Source organism: Hemicordylus capensis, chromosome 8 (genome assembly GCF_027244095.1).
Source record: "Hemicordylus capensis ecotype Gifberg chromosome 8, rHemCap1.1.pri, whole genome shotgun sequence".
In the NCBI taxonomy this organism is placed as follows: domain Eukaryota; kingdom Metazoa; phylum Chordata; class Lepidosauria; order Squamata; family Cordylidae; genus Hemicordylus; species Hemicordylus capensis.
Window position 1 is genome coordinate 28,760,459 of NC_069664.1, and position 22,111 is coordinate 28,782,569.

General features: G+C 49.5%; 1 protein-coding gene across 4 annotated transcripts in view; it reads left to right on the top strand.

The window, feature by feature from the left end:
- Positions 1 to 22,111, top strand: part of NECTIN1 (nectin cell adhesion molecule 1) — a 183,265-nt gene that overhangs the window by 148,068 nt on the left and 13,086 nt on the right. Inside the window, exons 6-10 of one of the 4 annotated variants that reach the window (XR_008311049.1) lie at positions 7,587 to 7,734; positions 9,473 to 9,563; positions 10,427 to 10,540; positions 18,842 to 19,030; positions 22,021 to 22,065. Coding sequence is in view for 3 of the 4 variants with exons in the window: in XM_053269581.1 (XP_053125556.1) it covers positions 7,587 to 7,734; positions 9,473 to 9,563; positions 10,427 to 10,540; positions 18,842 to 18,985 (497 nt within the window). In the remaining variant the exon portion in view is untranslated. The remainder of the gene's footprint in view (positions 1 to 7,586; positions 7,735 to 9,472; positions 9,564 to 10,426; positions 10,541 to 18,841; positions 19,031 to 22,020; positions 22,066 to 22,111) is intronic. The other 3 variants (XM_053269580.1, XM_053269581.1, XM_053269578.1) reach the window with 3 other exon arrangements.

Sequence of the window (22,111 nt, forward strand, 5' to 3'; positions counted from 1 at the left end):
TTAACATATTTAATAAAATATGTTATTTTTATTTTCTCCCCCTGCTAAATGAAATGCAAATTAGTTGCAGCATAATTTGCATTATATGCAGATTTGGCCACCTGGATTTGGGAAGCCTGGCTATGGCAACCCTCGGAGGGGATAGAATGGGCAGAGAGAGAGAAACTCTCCCTCTCTCATTAATACTGGGATTTGGGGTCATTTGGTGAAATTGATGGACACGAGAATGAGGACAGAGAGGGGAAGTATTTCTTCACACAACATCAACATGCATAAATAAACATTTAATTTATGGGATTTGTTGCCAGGCTGTGTGTTGATCATGGCCCCTTTCTTTATTGGGATTCCGACCCTGTGTCGGCTCTGTGCTCTTTCAGCATGTGCGCGTTTCAGTCTTGGTTAGCTACCCCCACCCTTTTCCGTATGCCGCTGTGAAGAAGATGTTTGTTCGTGCTGCCGATCCTGTTTTGCTGCTACTTCTATTGTTATTGTCAATGTATTATTATTATTTAGTATTCATTCGATTTCTATACCGCCCTTCCAAAAATGGCTCAGGGGAGTTTACGCAGAGAAATAACAAACCAATAAGATAACTCTCTGTCCCCAAAGGGCTCACAATCTAAAAAGAAACATCAGATAGACACCAGCAACAGCCACTGGAGGTCCTGTGCTGGGGGTGGATAGGGCCAGTTACTCCCTTGCTGCTAAATAAAGAGAATCACCACGTTAAAAGGTGCCTCTTTGCCAAGTTAGCAGGGGCACTATAATGTACTATTATTCTTACTTTTTGTTTGTTTGTTTTGCCCCTCACTTGATTGCATTAAGATATCTTTATTTGTTGTGCACAGCTTTGATGCCTTGTTTGGGAATAAACATGCCTACATCTATACAATGTCTAGGGGCCACCACTAAAAAAGCCATGCCCAGCATGCACACCAACGGGAGCTCAGATACAGATGGGTCATGAAGCAGAGCCCCACCCCCTGTGGTGTTCTTAACGGGCAGCCAAAATCACGCCAGAAAAAGTGGCCTTTGAGATATCCTGGGCTCAGACCATAAAGGGAGTTCTGTGGGGGGATGACCAGAACATGAAGCTGGGCTTCAAAATAAACAGGGATTGAATGCATTCTGAACAATATTGGAGTCTGAATAAGGGTGCCCTCTTAATGGCCTGAAAGCAATGTTCTGTGCCCAAGCGAAGCTCCTTCAAAGACAGCCCCATTTGGAGTGTATAACTACAGTCCAGTCTACACACACACACACACACCTCATCACACACCATCACATACACACCTAACCCAGTGACATAAGAACATAAGAATAGCCCTGCTAGATCAGGCCCAAGGCCTCTCTAGTCCAGCATCCTGTTTCCCACAGTGGCCCACCAGATGCCTCTAGGGATCCCACAGGCAAGAGGTATGTGCATGCCCTCTCTCCTGCTGTTGCTCCCCTGCAACTGGTATTCAGAGGCATCTTACTTCTGAGGCTGGAGGTGGCCTATAGCCACCAGACTAGTAGCCATTGAGAGACCTGTCCTCCGTGAATTGGTCTAAGCCTCTTTTCAGGCATCCAAGCTGGTGGCCATCACTACTTCCCGTGGCAGAGAATCCCACAGATTAATCATACGCTATGTGAAAAATTACTCTCTTTTGTTGGCCCTGAATTTCCTGGCCATGAGTTTCATGGGCTGAGCCCTGCTTCTAATGGTGCGAGAGAGGGAGCAACAGTCCTCTCTATTCACTCTCTCCACACCATGCCTAATTGTATAGACCTCTCTCATGTCTCCTGTCCGTCACCGTTTTTTCCAAACTAAAAAGACCCAGATGTTGTAGTCTTGCCTCGGAAGGAAGGTCCTCTAAGCCCTTGGTCATCTTAGTTGCCTTTCCCCAGCCCCAATATTGTCCTTTTTGACATATGGCCATGCACTAATTCTCATTTCCCCTTCCCCTTCCCCACTTTGGATTCCTTTCGCCACAAGCTCCTTCTCCATCTTTGCCCTGCACAACTTGTTGCAAAAGTTTGCATTGATTTCTGCATTGTGTTCTCTTTCCATTGAAACCCTTCCATGCAAAGAGCCTGATTTACAACATTTGCAGGGAGGGGCAGCAGCATCACACCCCCCACCCCCACAGCACATGCGACCAAGAGAGTCATTAGGGGCCAATCCATCACGGAAAAGTCCCCAGCTGACGCAGCCCCCCTCCCCGCGTTCATTGCTGCCTCGCCTTCCCTGCCGCAATCGCTAATACAACCAGAGGGATCATATCGCATCACTCCGGCTGTCTGCTTAGGCCTGGCAGTTAAGTGAGCTGTCTCGGAGCAGAAATATTATTTACAGGATAATGTAGTTTAGGGAGAGGAAGAGAGTGACACGGGCGGGGGGGGAGGCGTCGGCCTTGCATTGTGATAACTGCCGGCAGCTCCCATTCATCTCGGTGACATGCAAGCTTGCAGGCGTTCGTGGAGGGCATGGAGAAGGCCAGGTGTAGGGCACACAGGGATGGAGACCCCACATTTACCCTTGGGAGAAGGGGAGGAGTAGGCACGCAAAGACTCCGGAAGGGAAATATTCCTCCCTCTCTGACTGCAAGTTGAGGCTGAGCTCACTAGCCAGCCCTTATTTGTGGTTGCCACCAGTCCCTCCACCCACCCACCCCGCTCTTCTCTCAGATCCTTTTCCGGCACATAGGCAGACACAAAGAGGCCGTTCTCATGGCCAGCCCCACCTGGGTAGGACAGGGCTGCTCGTGAGAAGCCCTGGATGGTTCCCAATCCTGCCGCCCCTGCCCTGCATAGCCCTGAACCTGATCCCAAACCCAGGCAGGCAGTGAAGTGGGAGGACAAGCGCGGTCCTTCGACCATCACTCTCCCACCATGCATCTCTGACCCAGAGACCAACCTGGCTGCCGCATTCTGGACCAACTGCAGTTTCCAATAGCCAGGGATTATGGGAAATGTAAACCCACTATGTATGGGGGAGGGTGAGGTTGGTGGCAGGGATGAGGATCTAAATAAATATATATGCATCAATACATCAGATGTCTATAAAGTGTTTGTCCAGAGCCTTTGGATGGGGCAGTATAAAAATGTAATAAACAAACAAACAAATAAAATAAAATATAAGAGGTTCAGTCAATGACATTTCTGTGGAATGAGTACAGCAGTGTTATCAACACATAAGAAACCAGAAGCTGCAAAGAACAATGGAGCTCCTCTCTCTTGTTAGACTGGAGTAGAAGAGAAATTTCCAGTGACTGCAGCTTCTCTCATCCCCGCCCGGACGAGCGGCTCCTGCAAGAATTCCCTCTGGCACACAACTATTAAAGTCACAGTTCTGCAGACGTGAGGTTGCTGTGTCACAATCAAACAAGGTTACATTTGCCTTCTGCCACTGGAGGGGAAACTGTGAGATGGGCCGTGCTGCTCGTCCTCATGAAGGTAGTTAGCTGATATTGCCTGATCACGGCCGCACCACAAGATCCTGGTCTGTAGAATATCACTTGCCTAGTCTAAGTCTAAGTCAGCAAATGTTAGGAGGACGACGAGCTCTGCGTATCCGTCATAAGACTGTGGGGTTGGATAGGCTTTGTTGAAGCTACGCCATCTACTCCCATCTCCTCCTCCTCCTCCTCCTCCTCCTCGGCCTCTCCCCCCATATTTGCAGGTGATCAGATCATGTTGCCCTCTCCTTCCCCATTCACCCTGTCTTTTAATTTTTTTTCCTCTCCTCCAATTATCTTTGCCTTTCATCACCACTGGAGCTGGAAGTACAAAGTACCAATTACCTAGTTTTCAACTTTAATTAGCTTGGAAGGTAGAGCAAATTAAATCCTTTTATCATATGTTTCAAAGCCCTTTCCCATCAACCCCCCCCCACTTTACCCCCAGGACGGCCTGCCTTTGAATGAAGGCCATCCTTGGAGTCTAGGGTCAGTTCCAGACTCTCTCTCTCTCTTCCTGATCAAGATGGCGGTGGGGGAGGGGGCATCAGCCCCATAGCGAGGAGAGGGACTGGCTGATACTCTCACCCTCCCTTATATCCCTTCTGGCCGGTTCTGCTGCTGCTCCCGGGTATCAGTGACGTGATTGGCAAGGAGTGTAATAATCTCAGCAGTTCATAATGTGGGGACATGCCAAAGAGGAAGGCAGTGTGGGTTACCGGTTAGAGTGTTGGGCTGGGATGAAAGAGATTCAGATTCAAATATTCACTCAACCATGAAGTTCATATGGTGACTTTGGGACAGTCTGTTCTACTTCACAGGGTTGTTGCGAACAGAAAATGGGAGTGACCCCATCTCTGGATGCCTCCATAAAATCCTTGGAGAAAAGGGGAAAATAAATGTAAAAGCGGCAGGAGGAGTCGTCGTGTCCTTCCACAAAGGCTGTGTGTGTTTATATGTGAATAGTAGCACAGGGGAGAATATGGTTTGCAAGGTAGGAATAAAGGCAAAATTTAGGAGGCTGAGGATTCCAGGTGCACCAACATTATGGGCTGGATCCTGGGGCTTTGCTCGGGAGAGATCAGTGTCCAAAATGCAACCCAATCAGCCTCAAATCCTGCTGTGTCTCACCAAGTTTTATTTAACACAAGGTGCCCATAGCCCTAGAGAATGGATAAAGGAGCAGATCACCAGATTACCCTGGATTGGGGCCCCCCAATCCTTTTTAGGCTGCCCTGGGGTGTGTGGTCACCCAGCAGAGCATGGCCGATGATGCTTAATTTGCAGGGGAGTGGGGGTCTCCAAAGGCCTTGAGGTCCAGGCTCCAAAATGACCAAGATGCCTCTCTGCAGATCACAGGAACATGGGTGGCTGCCATATACTGAGTCAGACCATTGTTTGATCTAGTTCTTCATTGGCTTCACTGACTGGCCGTGGTTCTCAAGTGTTTCCAGCAGGAGTCCCCCCAGCCCTTGCCTGGAGATGCTGCCAGGGATTGAGCCTGGGGTATTGTTTCATTTCTCACCACGATAGCCCAGCACCAAAGTCCTGATCAACATTCTGTGAATTCACGGTAGGGTTGAGTGCCTCTGCATTTGCCCAACCTCCACAGGATCCTCATGACATCTGCAAGAGCCCCATGTGTGCAGTGGACCTGTGTCAGCTCATTCACACAGGCAAGCATGAACAGACGCCGCATCCATTGGCTGATGCCTAGGCATGTGTGTGGACTTCTCTGTCAACCGATGTCAAACTGCAAACCAACAGAGAAAGAGCTTCAGCCCCAGCTCCAGGGTTCTGAGTTTCTTCCAGAACAGCCTCTCCTTCTCCAGAGAGAACACAGGCCATCTCTTCTCACTCCCGGGCATTCCCCAAAAGGCTCAGCCATTTCCAGCATCATCTGCTGCTGCTCTGGAAGAGTCTGTCAGTCTATGATGGCGGCCCAGAAGGACCCATTCATCACCATGCAGGCAGTTTTATTCAGGGTTTTTAAAAAAAAAAAAAAAAAGACACGAGAGTTTATCAGGGCCAAGAGAATAAAACAACTCAGCAAAAGGCAGGCAAACTCAGCAAAGATGACAGCTGAGTGAGATGAAGATGTACAACTGGTACGTTGGTGGCAAGAGCGATGAGGGTGTGTGTGTGTGTGTGTGTGTGTGTGTGTGTGTGTGTGTGTGTGTGTGTTGAGGGGCCGGAGGGTGTCTGCTGTAACATGCCCCCTCCCCCAGACCCGTTAAGGAAGTACATTTCTGACTGCAATGGACTTCCTCTACATTAATGATGGTGGTCTCATTTTCAGCTAGTTTGCAGGCTCAGCATCAAACACAGGCTGGGAACCCTAGTCACCCTGTTTCTGCTGCAAAGCCATGGGGAGAGGGATACAGGGCGGCGGGTGTTCTTAACCAATGAGGTTAAGCAGTGGGGGGGTGTTCTTCACCTTTCCCCCTTCGCTGTCACTCTACCTCTGCTTGGAGTGGAGAGGAGAGGGAGAGCCAGTCTTGTGGTGCTGAGCATGAATTGTCCCCTTTGCTAAGCAGGGTCTGCCCTGGGTTGCATTTGGTTGGGTGAGTACATGTGAGTAGCACTGTATCATATTTCCCTCAGGGGAAGGGGGCCGTAGCTCAGTGGAAGAGCATCTGCTTGCACGCAGAAGGTCCCAGACTCAATCCCTGGCAGCATCTCCAGGTAGGTCTGGGAGAAGCTCCTGCCTGAAACCTTGGAGAGCTGCTGCCAGTCAGGGTAGACAACACTAAGCTAGACGGACCAATGGGCTGACTCGGTATGAGGCAGCTTCCTCTGTTGCTATGCCACCCTGCCTTTTGGCCCCAAAAGCCCTCCAGGTGACGTACAAAACCAAAATCACATTAAGCCATGGACTCTGCTTCTTTCTTCAGCCCTCTGACGGAGGGTGGCTGGCTGGATGCAGGTGGAATGGGTGAGAAGAGACCCAGCTCTCAGATGGGAGAGCCAGAAGAAGGTTTTTCCCAGCCAGGCTGATGGAGGGAGGCTGAGTCTCTGAGCAACCCCTCTGTGGCAGGCAGGTAAAATGACTGCAGACAGACACAGCAAGTTACCTCGCCTGAGAGCTTCCAGGGATAAAAAGGGTCCTGCAACTACACACACACACCCAGCCCCTCTCTCTTTTACTCTCCCACCACCATCAGTTTCACAGTGACTGTAATGCTCCTCCCAGGGGAAGCCATTATGGTGTGTGAGTGTACACACACACACACACACACACAAATCCGGAAAAACATCCCTTGACCTCACAAACTCACCAAAAGGCACCTATGGCTGTGAAACTTTAGTTTATTTCTGGCCACCACTAGTGGAACTACATGAACCATATTTTCTTTTACTGTTATATCAATATGCATTAGAACAAAAAGACAGATCTGGCTTGAAGAGCTATAATCTGAAATCTGACTCTGGAGCGGCCATAGTAAGGAGGGAAAAAGATGGAGCTGAGGGGAAAGCGGGAAACCAAAATACACATTCAGTCCAGTTCCATGTCTTTGGGTTTAGTTTCCCTTAGAAAGGGACGAGGGTTACAAAGTAGTGCCAAAGGCTTCATGGGAAAGGTAGGTGGGAGGGACTGTAATGGAGTTAGAGGCAGGCAGCATCATTTAGGGAACTCCTAGCATAAGGGGTATTAAGGGAGAAAGAGCAGAAGCCAATGCAGTGCAGTGGTTAGAGTGTTGGACTAGGAGTGGAGAGACCAGAGTTCAAATCCCCCAATTCACCCATGAAACTCACTGGGTGACTCTGGGCCAGTCACTCCTCTCTCAGCCTAACCTGCCTCACAGGGTTGTTGGGAGAATAAACATAACCAGGAGCACCACTCTGGGCTCCTTGGAGGAAGAATGGGATATGAATGAATGAATGAATCAATGAATGAAGCAGGAGACCTTTGGACAGTTGAGGGTGTGGCCGCCGATCAGAAGTAAATGGGGAAGATAATGACCTATCATTAGGGTTGACATAAAGGTGAGCAAAATATACCTTGCTATGCACTTGACCCATTGAAACTGCTCCGTCAACAGTAGATGGTAGTTAGAATACAAACCTTATATCAGTGCGGAGATGAGCTTGAGAGTTCTTCACAGGTGTTTAAAATAAACAAAACACTTTCCCTGTTCATTACAGATAAGCCTTTGCCCCAGGGGGGGCCAGGAGGCATTTTTGGAATCCTGGGTGGCGTGATTGCTGCAGTTCTCATTATTGGTGTGGCTGTTACTGTCTTCATCATCTACAGACGACAGCAAAAGAGCCGCTCAGACACTGACAATGACCTGTGAGTACCGCACACACACCCTCCCCATACCTGTCTCTGGCCCAGTTGGGGTTGTGGTGGGGAGTTCAGCAGAGAGTCCATGCACCAATGCATTAATACTGAGAGCACAGGATGTGACTGTGTGGACAGTGGATGTAGGGACGCTGTCCAACATCAGCATTTCAATAGATGTCAGAGCAAGCAAGGAGCTGTCCTTGGTCCTGATCTCTCAAGCCACTAGTCAAAAGCCATGGAAGAACTTCCTCCATCAAGTGGACTGAGATCAGATGCACCCAATGCACACTTGCTCTAGAGAATCCACTTTGGCTACCCTCCCTCTCTCCCTTTCTGCCTTTTCAGCTCTGAGTAGCATACCATTTCTGCATCTTCCTGTCACAGCCTGGCAGGCCTTCCTCTCCTCTTGCCCTTTTAACAGGGTCAGGCAGTCCATTACCAGCACTAAAACTGTTCCTTCTCCAGAGGGAATTTGAACAAACTTTCCTCTCTCTCTCTTTCCTCGGCCTGCCTCAGCATCTCACAGCCTCCCTAGAGAATTGTGGGATTTGGAAACCCAGAATTGTGCCAGAAGTTTGCATGACCTGGTTTGACGAGTGTATTGCAGGTCGTTAACTCCCTGCCCCTGCTACTTAGGGCTGAACAAATTTACCCCTCCAGCTGCTGTTGGACAACAACTCCCATCATCCTTGACTATTGGCCACTATGGCTGGAGATGATGGGGGTTGTAGTCCAACAACAGCTGGAGGACGGAAGTTGTGCATCCCTGCTGTAGTGACACATAGGCCTCAATAGACTTTCTCTGCAAATTTCATTGCGGAGATATTGGGAATGTTTAATGAGATTCCTGCAGGGGAAACGGTGTCCATTTTTATTTTGCCCAAACTCCTTTGCTACAAAATAGAGCTGCCAGACTGCACTTCTCCCCTCCTGTCCTAAAAGCTGCATTATGTACAGTAGCAGTGTGTATGAATGGTTAGTGTGCTGGACATGGCTTAAGAAGACCTTGGCTCCAAACCAAGGTTAGCCATGGACATGCTGGGTGGCTGCTTTGATGCTTAGTGCCACCATTGGTTACTGAAAACAGTCAGGGGGCCAATGGAAAAGACCTAGACCTCTGGAGCATGTGGCCAGTGCAGGCTGGATGTGCCATGTGCGCAAGCCTGAATTCCCAAAGAAGCAATATTCAGGATATTTGCACGATGTTATTGGAGCGAAGTGCTATACAACAAAGCTAAGATGCTCCGAAATAAGTATGAGCAACTGGTGGGCTCCTGGAAGGAGCTACCTGCCCCCCTGGTTGCCAGCCTGCTTTCCCCTTTCTTCCATGCTTTCGGGATGGACTGAGGCTGGAGGAATGGAGAGGCAGGAGCAAGAGCAGCCAAGCACGGAGTGCCCCTCCTCTTTCTTTTGCTTGCCTGCCTCCCCCTTTTATGAACCAGCTCAGGCAGTTCAGATGGGAGAAGAAGCAAAAGGCAGAATTGAAGGCCCCAGGGAAGGCTCATCAGGGCTTGGCCTGCCTCTGCCTGCCTCTCCTTTAGTGCCTCCCAGCTCCCTTCTTTGAGTCACCTTCTACTCTTTTCAGTGTTCTTTCTTCAGCTGTGGGAACACGACATGTTTTCAGCCAATGGCTCGAGTGCATGGAAAGAGACCACAAGTTAACAGCTGTGATCTCAGGGGAGAGGTGTGGGTGGAGATTCCAGTCTCTTACCTTCTCTCTGGCTGACCCTTTCTCTCCCTGCAGGATCGACCTGCCGCCCTCCCACAAACCTGCTCCCCCACCTCCAAAGCGGAAGCAAGAGATGAAAAGTCACCTGACAGCAGAAGATATCCAGGTACCTTCTCCATTGCAGGGAATCCATGCCAGTGGCAGAAGTGACAATGGATTCTCCAGCCATTTGTCAGAGTTGCTCTGGCAATCTTATCTGGGGAAGTCTTTGGGTTGGGAAGTAGAATCAAATTGTGTTTCCTAGAAAGCTCCTTCCTAAAATGTCTGTCCTCATGGATGCTCTGTAGTATTTTTCAGAATGAGGTCAAAAACTGATGGGGTATCCTCCCCCATCCTTTACCCCTGACATTCCAGGTAGCCTCCAGATAGTGGAAGTGTGGAAGAAGAAACAGGATGTTTGGAGACACTAATCAGCACTTTCTCCTACAAGTCCCCTTCTCCCACTTCCAGGCCACAGCCAGGGATCTGGGTTCTGGGACCCAGGAGAACGAGTGGGGCAGAAGTGGGTGCATAGTCCACAATAGGCGTGGGGCTGGGAGTTCCAGAGCAGCAAATGAGCATCTGAGTCTGGAAGCAGAGTGCAGTCAAAAACAGACAGGGGTCAAGATCCAAGGCAGCAGTAGAGGAGGAGGAGAAGCAGGTGCATGGTGCAAAACTGGCAAGGGTCAAGATCCAAAGCAGGTGCTTAGGCAGAGCCTCCAGCCAAGACAATGTTGACTCCAACGTGTATGACTGTGTGTGGTGTGTGGGATGGAGTATATCTGGAGGTGGAGCAACAGCAGGAAGGAAACAGAGGGTAACAGAGGGGCATTGAAGTCCAGCCCCCACTGATCGATCATGTGCTAGTCTCTGCATTTCTTCCTTTGCCACCCTCCATGAAGACCATGTCACATCCTTGGAGGCAGTTTTCAGTTCTTGCTTGATGAGGTTTGCTAAGATGCTTTCTTAACCCCGCCTTGCCAACCACAGGTTGTGCACCTCGACAACATGAAGGAGCCAGAAGAAGAGATCCCGAAGCTGCCACCACAGCCCCCCTACTACGACATGGCTGCCACCGAACCCACCCCTCACTCCGACAAGTTGGTAAGGACAGGGGCCCCAACCAGGCCTGGCTGGAATTGCCTCCATGCCTGGGCTTCTTTCTGGGCCTTTGCACGGAAACTGAGCAGGGATCAGCACCCACCTACAGGAGGGTCAGCTTTCCTTCTGGCACCCAGAGTGACTGGATTAAGTTTCTCCCCACAGACGTCTACTTTCCATTTCAGCACCCTTGAATGCACCCGAACCGTGGGCCAGTCCTCCTCTCCCAGAGAGGTGTCAAGGAGCACAGACATGAGACCACCACTGTGTGCAATTATGCACGATCACCCGTCTGAAGTGCTGGGGCATCGTCAGAGGGTGTCCCATGGGGCTAGGGACCCCAGGGGATGGCTCAGAGCCCCTAATCTCATTGGCCACCTCCTTCCCGAATGGGGTGGGCGGGCGGGTGCCTCTGCTGCTACTGCTCCAGAAGTGAGGATCGCGTCTCATCTCCGCCTCCTCCCTAAAAGGTGCATCACTTGTCTCCTTCAGTTTCCCTTGAGGGAGGAGCAGGATGTAATTATTTGGGGGGGCACATGATTGAGTTTCAGTATTGGGGGTGCAGGCTAGGGCCCTGGACCCTGGTTCTTTTGAGCACCAAGCAACACCCCTGGCTGCTAGCAGCAAGCAAGCCATTCTGTTCTGCAAGCCTTTCCCCATTCGGTGAGAAGGGATGGGATGCTGTCCGTTTGCCTCCCTCTCGTTTCGGGAGGAAGTGGCTGAGGAGCATAATAAAGAGGCAGGGGTCCTCCTCGGGAGCACAGGTTGTGCCCAGGGCCATGAGAGAAGCGGCTGGAAGTCGGGGCCGCCGGCCGCCTCTCTCCCCCACAGCCTCTGGTGGCAGCCTCCTTTCACCGCTCATGGCCCCGAGCGTCTGGGGATGGCAAACCCACACTCAGGCTGCTGGAGAGACCCGCTAGAAAGCAACCGTGATGGAGGAGGCCTGTGTGCAGACCCCCGAGGGAGGACATGGGCTGCAAGAGAGCAACACAACCGAGGGCAGCCCGCCAGCCAGTCTGCCCTAGGCTGGGAATACAGGCATTGCCGCCGAGTGTGGCGAGGGGGAGAAAGAAAACCTTGGCAGATGGGTGATCTGCCAGGCGGAGCGTGCGGGCGCTTGACTGTTAAATGAGGACAGCATTGCTGAAAGCCCTTGTGTCGTAGGAATCCGTTTCGGCTCCAGACAGGAAGATGATAATGTAAGGCAGGGAGATTAGGGGGGGTCAGCGAAAGCAGAAAGGAGTTCAGCAGAGGTGCGGGGAAGAGGCTGTTTCCAAGGGCTGAGAGGAATATAGAGCAGGTGAGGCAAAGCAGCTGCTCTTCCGAGCAAGCCGCGGGATCGGCAGATAGGCTGTCAGTTGGCAAGCAAGAGGGCCTTGCCGCTTTCCAAAGCGGAGCGTTCAAAATCCAAGACCAGCTTAGGTGTGCAAGGAAGGGAAGGAAGCAGGACCAAGCTGTCCACTAGGCAGTTGCCGCGGACACCAATTCTTGGAAGGGGGGGGCAACAAGCCTCTCTTTCCCTCTCCAAATAATCACTGAGATGTCTGGCTTGCTGGGAGTGCTCATCCACTCTCTTTTCAGAGGGGGAGTGGGGGGAAGAGTGAGCGAGCCAACCCACCTACCTCGGCCTCACTTGGCTTTGCTCTCTCTCTCTCTCTCTCTCTCTCATCCCAGTGAATGAGCAGCCAGTGAATGGCTCCAGTTAAAGCCACAGCTCTCCATTTTTCAGCTGGGAGGTGGGGTAGGGGGTGGATGTAGGGCACCACAAACCATAGGGCCAGCCCTATGAGGAAGGTGGCCGGTGAGGCCCAGCAAAGGCTGCTTAAGAAACGGAGTAGGGGACAGGTTGTCATTCTGGGGAATGGAAGAAAGGAACTTTTCCATTCAGGGTGTGTGGGGAACAAAACCATTAAAAAAAACACATGAAGGGTGTGTGGGGAACACACTCATGCACATGTTGCCTGGAGCCATGTACAATGCACAGCCTGTCATGAAGCATGGCATGTGCAGAAAGCAAGGATCCGAGCTTTCAAGGTACTTCCACTAGAAGAGCATAAGATTTGCCCTGCAGACTCACAGAGTGGCCATTCGGACGAACAGCCAACTCCCATGCCATAAAGGATGTGCCAGGGATGTCCTCAGAAGATGTCCAGATGGGTGCACTAGCCTTGGTACAGCCCCATCCTAATCCCAAGGGCAGAGATGGTATCATCTGAACTGGTCCACTGTTTATAAATATCTATCATGCCTTCCTTATCTCTTTTCTAAAGTGGGATGCCTCAGATGTCTTTTTCTGAAGGAAAGATACTCCAGCTCCCTTGAATATTTGGGTAGCCCCTTCCTGTACTCTTTTCCCACCTCTGTGATGTCCGTTTTTGAGACAGGCCAACCAGATATGCACAGAGTACTCTACATAAAACATAGTGGCTTCATCTGCCTAGATCATGACATTGTGGGTTTGCCACATTATTTTCAATCCCTTGGGAGAATTCTGCCACCTCCCTTCAGATCCGAACTTGTACACAAGCTGGCTGCCCTGCCCCAGAACTCTGAACGCAACCAGAAACTCTGCCAGCCTCTTGTTCTTTCAATCACGTTGGCTTCCCTCCCGCCAGAGGCAGCTGGGTCCCTTCCCAGTTGACTCCTAAATCAATCGCCCCATTAAGATGGCAGAAAGGTTATTGAGATTAGTGCCTCCTGCCAGGAGGTGGTTCCAGGGTCTTGCCAGGACTTCTGAGGCAGGCAGATAAAGCACCAGGGTCGCATTATCATAGAGGAAATGGGGGCTCATGGACAGTGCAATGATGCAGTCAAAAGGTCAGCACCACCCCTTTCCCCTTGGGACACTGAGATGGCCCACCCTCTGCTAGATGAAAGAACATGGCAATCCTCAGAAGATAGAAAGCTGCCTTCTGCTAAGTCAGAATAATGATCCATCTAGCTGAGGATTGTCCACTCTATGTGGCAGCAGCACTCCAAGGCATCAGGCAGAGGGTTTCCCCAACCAGGGGTTGGAACCGGGAATCTGGGACCTTCTGTGGACCAAGCAGGTGCTCTTCCATTCAGCTCAGGCCCTTGGTCTGGCATTACTGAGTTCCATACAAGACTGGGATTCAGGATCTTTTTAATAGCAAAGGGGAGATATTTGGAAGACACAGTTTCTTCCACTATTGCTGTCATGGCAAAAGCTTCCCCAGTTCCCCCCTCTGTGCAGCTCTGAGGTTATGTGTGGTTCCCTAGACATCTGTTCAGATTTCTAACCTGCTGTGTGTCAACAGGATCCTTATAAAAGGAACATCTCCTCTTGATAACTTGCTTCACGCCATGTTGGCATTTGATGCCCGTGGTCATTGAAAAACGTCCCCCAGAACATATAGGAAGGAAACTGGAATAGAAACTGAAGCTCCCCCTCCCTGGGCCTCCTAAAACCAGGCACTACTGACAAGCCCAAAGGCAACCCATTATCCAATCAAGAGATGACAGGCCCAGAAATGGAACTGGGTCAACCACGCCACTGTCATCAAGACTGCAGGGAGGTCAGCTCTTAATGGGCCTTTCATCTCTGATTGTCTGCAAACTGGGCCACTTTAGCCTGGTTTCCATGCAGGTCTGTTTCAGAATTGGCCAGAGGGCCATGAACGTCATCGGAAGGATGGGGCTGGGCCAGGGTGGCATTTGCTGCCTTCCCGTTTGTCTTGAGCTGTGCCGAGCAGCATAAAAGTGGCTGTCTAAATGATGGAGAGTTGACCAAGAGATGATGGGCTTATTCACGTGCTCCTCATCTGGATAGAACCCAGCCTCGGTTGGAGAGCTGAGCGTGTTCCCAATCAGCGGCCATGTGTTTGCAAAGTTCAAGGGAGGAGGAGGGGAGAGGGATCGTGTGGGAAGCTGGAGCTGGGGAGGGTGGCTTTTTGTGCACCCTTCTCAAAATGCTGGGGAGAAGATCTGGGTAGGGCAGCACACCAGCTCCTGCCCAGCTCCTGCCTCCCACACAGTCACTCTCCTTCCTCCTCTCCTGCTTTTTGAGTTCACGCAATGGCCAGTTAGGAGGGCACCCAGCTCTCCTACTCTGGTGGGCTATTCTTCCTGCTCAGATGAGGAGGAGCATATGAACAACAAGCCTTATTATTTGCAGTCCAATGTCCTCCCAACTTTCCCAAGTGATGAGATTCTCTTTTATTTTATTTTATTTATTTACAATATTTCTATACCGCTCAAAACTTGTGTCTCTGGGCAGTTTACAGTTAAAAAGATTCTAGGCACAGTGCTACCCAGGCTCGGTTCACATTGGATGAGAGCATCCTGGAGGCTTTTCATGCTTGCTGGATTTGCACATTCATAGGCCAGGCACACCTGGAGCCCTTCAGCAGGCATTCCTACAAGGCAGCAGGTTCGCTCTCCGACTGCGAGATGCAGGGATGGGGCCAACCTGGGAGGCCTTCCGATGTCACGAGGCCATCCGCAAATGGTGGAACTGGGTGGAGACATTTGGATGGTTTGGGAAGATGGGCAAAAGAGGACATCTCTGCCAATGGCAGCAGCACTGCTTATGTGGGTTATGTAGTTGTCAACCCTCACGTTTTGTGTCCCATGCGCCCTTTAGAAATGACTTGGTGTAGCATCATTCCCAGGGTCACCAGCTATGGGAATATGTGGTAGTCACCAGCTATGCAGAACAGTAGAACTACCATGACACTGGCAGAGGTAGAGGGGAAAAGGAGAATGCAAAAGCCATTGGGATGCAGCTTTCAGGCCCACCCCACATCCCAATGATGGAGTTGAAAGTTCTCCAAGGATAACTTTCATCTCAGTCTCAGTCCTATCTCTGCTCCCCAGAGAAAATCATGCATTTCCAAGATGCACTTCCAAGATGCCTTCAGCCACCACTTCGGATCTGTCTGCTTCAAATGGCAAACTGCTAGTTCTTCTCTCTCTCCATCCCTTGGCTGTGTGCCCTTCCCCAAGCTCTGATGGGCATTGGAGAACATGCAGACAGCTGCAGTGAATGTTGCCTTCCTTTTGGCTTTGCCCAGAGAGAAGGACAGGTCATGGATTTGCAATAAAAGTGTGTTTTCCCCTGGGGAGGTATTGGTTCTTTGGAGAAAACTTTGCATTTCCCTAAATGGCACCTTTTGCTGTGAAAAACACTCCATGAAAAGTTAGCAAAGCTTTAGATATCACTATCCCATAGTGCAGAGCTGTGAATAAAAAGCCACAACAACATAAATGCCTGTATTCAAAAATTTTCAGAGTAAAATTCCTGGAGAAATATCATGGAAATGATGCCACTTGGGTACATGGAAATGAGGCTGGCTTAGTAGAGGAAAATGGGAAGGAATGAAAGAGAACGAGACTCTCTCTGCTCTCTTGGGAGAATAAAAGTATCCGCCCACCTTACAACACTGTTGTAAGAATTTCTAAGCTAATGTAAATGGTGTTGAATGAGTCGGATTATTAGGTTTGCTAAGAAGTAGGAGCCCTCTTCTTTTCTATGCACTATCACCACCTTTGGAAGGTATGTAAAATTTATTCCAAGCATGTGTGAATGGTCCTGTCTGGAGTGATACTTCCACACAGCTGGAAACTAGTTCAGGGACTGGGAGAAGAGGAAGAGAGAGGAGGTGCAGGGGTGAGGACAGAGGCTACTCTTGAGGAGTAACTCCTTGCTTGATTTTTGTGGAGCGGGACGGGGGGAGGAAAGACGCAGGGAGATATGGGTCATTAGGTTTGGCTTGGGGGAGTTCAGTAAATGAGGGGGGAATGCCTGAAATACTTAGGGGGGATCTGCACCCTGAGGAGATGAATGGAGAAAGGCGGTGGAAAGATTTAGAGAGAAAACATAGAGACTGGAGGGAGGGGGAAGGAAATAAGTCTCCCTGGCAGGAAGGAAAGTGAACCTGATAATAATAATAATAATAAAGAGTGGGAAATAAATTCTAAGGGACAGAGAGATGGTGAAGGGTGGGGCGGAGAGTTGGCATCCTGACAGAATCAGGGACTGACTGCAGAGACGAGATGCGAGCTCTCGTGCATCCAGTTCCAATGTGTCAGTCCAGACCCCAGCCTTCCCGCTTTCCTCCCCCTGGGCTCTTTCATGCTGATCAGAGAGAGAAGATGGAGGACAAGTTGCTTTCACTGACAGACAAGCCCTCCTTGTGAGTCAGCCATCAGACCTTCTTGGTCCTCCGCCCTTTCCTTCTGCTCCTTTCTGAGTTGGGTAGCAGGTTCAGAACGGATCGTGCTCCACCATCTCTGGGCAAGGCACCCCTTTCTTCTGACGGAGCCCCCAGAGTGGCTTGGATGTCGTGATGTGGCTCTGCTTGGCCATTTCAGTAAAAGTGGTTGGAGGTGTGCGTTTTTGTTGTCTTGGGGGTGAGAACCAAGCAGAGATGGTGGGAGCAGATCCCTGCTGTCAGGACCGGGTTGTCACTGAGAACAGTAGGAGGGGGAGATGAAAGCACAGCATGGGAAGTGAGAGGGGAGGCCCCTCATTGGTTTTTTAAAGTTGTTTTTACTCCTCTGGACTTTTGTGAATCCCCAGAAGGAGAGAGAGAGAGAGAGAAATTCCCCAAATTGATGTCAGGAATAAAACTCTCATGTATGTTTTACTTCCAATCTGGCACAAACATGCATAAAAACATCAATCACAAACATGCATACTTCCCACAGGTTTGGCACGACCCAGGTTGAGCTGTGCCACATCACATCTCCCTTCCTCTGCTCTGCACAGCTGGGCTGGCTTGCTTGAGCCACCTGAAGCTCACCCACTGAACCTTTGCTTGTCATGCCGCTGTTAAAGGCCCAAGAGCTGCCCCGGTGCCATAGCAGGAATGGAGGCCAATGCAGATCCATTTCAGACTGAGACAGATCAACCAGATGGGGGAAGGTCTGATCTGAAGGAGACCCAGGGAATGCTTGAAATCCAAAGGTTGAGGGTGGCCTCAGTTCTTGCCATTCAGAGTTCACCACAATCCTACACAGGAACAAGAACAAAAAAAGTCCACAGGTTAGAGGGGGCTTGGAAATATCGGGGAGGCTGTGCAAAGAGCCATGGGGATTGGGCACTCTTGGCAGCTGCTGAGACATCAGGGCTGCATCCACAGAAGTAGAAGGCAGCGGTGGAACTTATGGGCACTGGCAGCACTGATCCTCAAGCCACCGTTCCATTCCCTGCTTCTCAGAGTGACTCTGCATCATCAGGTATAAGCAGCGACAGCTGGTGCCCATGGAGATCATCTAGTCAGTCCTCTTTGTAGTGTAGATTTGTTGTTTGACTCTGCAATAGATGCACAATATGACCTTGCGGGAAATAAAAGGTCTTGAGTTCCTCACTTGCAAAAACTTAGACAGAGTTGCAATTCACAAAGGAAAGCCACTTGGCTGCTGAGGATTGTTTGCTTTAATGTAGATAGATAGATAGATAGATAGATAGATAGATAGATAGATAGATAGATAGATAGATAGATAGATAGATAGATAGATAGCAATAGCAATAGCAATAGCAATAGCACTTACATTTATATACCGCTTTATAGCCGGAGCTCTCTAAGCGGTTTACAATGATTTAGCATATTGCCCCCAACATTCTGGGTACTCATTTTACCGACCTCGGAAGGATGGAAGGCTGAGTCAACCTTGATAGATAGATAGATAGACCTTCCTGCATTTACAAAACTAGCAAGTTTAGGCAAAGGATCTTCCTAGACCCTCTGATACACAAGCGTTCTATATGTAGAAAAGCTTTGACCATGGGAAATCAGGATTTCTCCTGCAAGAGCTGTGCCATATTATTCTCCAGGTTGTAGCTTCAGCTCCCAGTGGCCCACCTTCCGTTCACAGGGATGTTGTGAGGGCAGATGGATGGGAGATGGATAAGCCCCTGGCGCAGGAGGAAGATGTTGTATAATGGATAACTAGCAGGCTGCTGTTCAGATCCTCAGTGTGATGCAGGATGCCAGTTATACTGTTCATTTTAAATGTTTTTTATCTCTTCCCCACTGTCATTATTTATTTTCTTCCTTTCTCACTCCTTTCCCGTATCTCCCTGCCACATTCTTTTCTCTTTCTCTCTCTCTTTCTTTGTTTCTTGGCACAATCCCTTTGGTTGTGTGCTTGTTGGTGTGTATCGTACACATGTGTGTGTGTCTCTCTCTCTCTCTTTCTCCCCCCTCGCCACCTCCCCCCCCGGTTTGTCTCCTCTCACAACACCCTGCCCTGCACCATCCCTTCCCCTCTTCCCCCCCCCTGCCCCGCTCATCCCCTCTCTCCCCACGTTTCCATGCCTCACTGCTCTCTCATCTCCAGAACTCGGGCAACAGCAAGGACTCCGACGTCCAATACGCAGAGTTGGACACCTCCGCTCTGGCGACGTCACCCAGCCCTCGGACTTCCATCCATGCTGGCGGAGACCTTGTCGAGTATGCTACCATCCAGGCTAACTTATGCTAGCGCATGACACTGTAGGCCTTTCCCCCCTCAGATTCTGGCCTCAAGGTACACACAACAACGCACTTTGTTCCCCTTTCTCTGGCCCTGCCTCCCTTGGTGATGTCTGCCTTGATGTCTGTCTCTCTCCCCTCGACTCCGGAATGGCCTGATCCTTTGCATACGACCTTCCCCCTGCCCTCCGTCGTTTTCCTGCCATGGGTGTGCATGCCCCTTGTAATGGATGGTTTCCCCTTTCATGTTGCCTGTTCAAAGAGCAGGGGCTGAATCCGGCTTTGCCTGTTGCTTATGCATGTAGCTTGTAGCGGCATGGTCTGCCTTCCTGTTTCGTTTTGGACAATGCAGGAGAGGAGAGGAGAGGGGTTGGCAGAAGGCTTTCTTGCCAAAGAGGGCTCTTCTTCCTTTCAAGCCAAAAAAAGAACATTTTGAAGCTTTCAGAGGGAGCTAGCGAGGCAGAGAAGAAGGTGGTAGGCTTGGTGTTTGAAACTGGTACAATCACCCAGCATGAAACTCGATTGGTGACACAGGCAGAAGAGGAAAGCTGATGTTGGGGACATCACAAGAGAACTTAGCTCAGAGCATTCCTCATCCCAAAGTTCTCTGATTTCAGGGGCCCAGATAGAGCAAAAGGATATGCAAGAAAGAGGAGTCTAAGGAAATCCAAATCAAAAGGACAAAAAAGCCCACAAAAGGATAGGCCAGAATGAACAGCTAGAAGGGAAATCATACTGAGTGTGGTTGGAAACCAAGGAACTGAAGTGTGTGTGGGGGGGGCAATTACACCAAAAAGAGATAGAGTCTGAAAGCATTGGATGATAGGCTTTGTGATACATGGCATATTTTCTGCCTGCCCCATAACCTGGGAAGGACACTACCTCATAACCTTTGGTTATTGCTTCCCCTAAGGGGTACACCATTGGCATCCTTAAAAGAATATGGAGTGAGACTTCTTCTAAATTGAATTTATTTCCACATGTTGGAATTTGTATTCTAGTTAGATTTAGGGATTGTGCAACAGGTCATAAAGGACTGAGGGTTGTTTTTTTTAATGAACAAGGCTTTAAAACTAGGTTTATTTCAAAGTGCCCCCACAGCATTTAAATGTTAAGACTGAAATCTGAGAATGTCAACATTCAGAATGTTGAGGATTTGGCCAGATTTTGAATTTCTGCTATTCATTTTCAAGAGTGTGGGGGGGGCACTGTTTATGTAACAGAATCTGTATTGTTAATAGAGATGCATCTTTTTCAGCTATCACAATTGCAACTGATTAATTGACTAGATTAATGTGTTAAAATATGTTGATTGATTAACATATGCCTTTAATTAATTGGGCAGCGGAGTTTTTAAGGAAAAAGTTGTTTTCAACCTAAGTATTTACAAAAATGAGTACAGAAAGCATCATTTAGTAGAGGTATTCCCTCCTGTGGGAGAGGGAAGTGGGATGCCTCTTCCAGGAAGGTGCTTGCTAAAATGTGTGCAGATGTTATCACAAAGGAAGCGAGCATGCTTTTTCTTCAAAACTGTTCTTTAGCCACTTGATTCAGGTTGTTTGCCCTATTTTATCTCTGTTCACCACCTTCAGTGCTCAGACTGGCAGAAAGGTGGTATACAGATTTTAGAACAAATAAATAAATGGTGCAACAATGTGCATATCTAGTAGACAGAATAATTAACGAAAGTCCACATGATTGTTCAACTAAGATTTCTTTTAGTCCAGTGATCAGCCTAACATTTTAAGTTTTAAAAGAGGTCTTGTGTGATGAGGGAATGGAATTGCAGGAACAGGCAACACAAAGCTCACTGGTCTTTGATACTTCTGAATAACTTCAAAAACTGTAATTCTCTTTGCTCCTCTCTTCATTTGCACCAAGCAAAATGCTGAGAAATGTGGGGTTTAACTTGACTCTGTGTGGAGATGAGAAAGGATTTCTCCATTTTGGTGGAGTTTTGTATGCCTATATCTGGCTCAGGTTGAATTTTCCGCCCTAGAAAGAGATTCTGCCTCCAGGAGCTACATACAGAAAGTGCTATCTGTATTGCAGCAACCCTCAGAGAAGTCCTACCTATGGTACATCTGCCTTTCTTATAGCACTTTAAGGGACAGAAACATCACCTTTGATTGTTTGGTAGAGAGCCAGAAAAGGTGACCAACTGATTTACATAGGAAGCTGCCATATACTGAGTCAGACCATTGGTCTATCTAGCTCAGTATTATCTTCACAGACTGGCAGCAGCTTCTCCAAGGTTGCAGGCAGGAATCTCTCTCAGCTCGATTTTGGAGATGCCATGCCAGGGAGGGAACTTGAAACCTTCTGCTCTTCCCGGAGCCGCTCCATCCCCTGAGGGGAATATCTTACAATGCTCACACTTCTAGCCTCCCATTCATATGCAACCAGGGCGGACCCTGCTTTGCTAAGGGGACAAGTCGTGCTTGCCACAAGACCAGCTCTCCTCTCCTTATGAGTCAGTATTCCTGTGCCTCTAACAGCAGCATGTCCGGCAGACATTAGCAGGCAATCACTCAGACCTCCATATCACAGCAAGCTTCGCCTGCTGATTGCTACAGATCAAGATGCTGTTAGTCAGGCTCTGACTCTAGGTCAGTGCTAGTTGGTTAGGAGCAAACTGGTTGTCAATGTGAGAGGCAGCTGGTAGGGCTTTGGTGGGCCGGTTTTCCTGCTCTGCCCACATCTGCTGAGATGGCTGCACAAGAGCCCTCTCAGAAGTCTGGCTGTCATTCACGCTTGGGAGATTCTGATGGATTGGAGCTCTCGGCAGTGGTGTTCCTTGGGTGGTGGAGCCTGTTTGAGCAAGACCAGAGAGCCAGGCTGGGAGAAGCAGTCACAGTGGGTGGGCCTCCCTCCATGCCTGCCATTCCCTCTGTTTTCCTGCCATGCCAGAGGTCCCCTAGAGCCTGCCATGGGTGCTGTAGAGAGAGCTGCAGCAGTAGGTAAGAACATGCCACAGGCCTAGTCCCGCGAGCCATGCAAGTAACCTCTCTGTTTTACGGTGTCTTGCCCATGTCCGGCATTCAGGATGAGGATCAAGGTCTTCGTAGACGTAACAAGTGAGAGTGGACAGTAAGTTCTTTTTCTTTTTTCTTTTCTTTTCTTTTTTCTTTTCTTT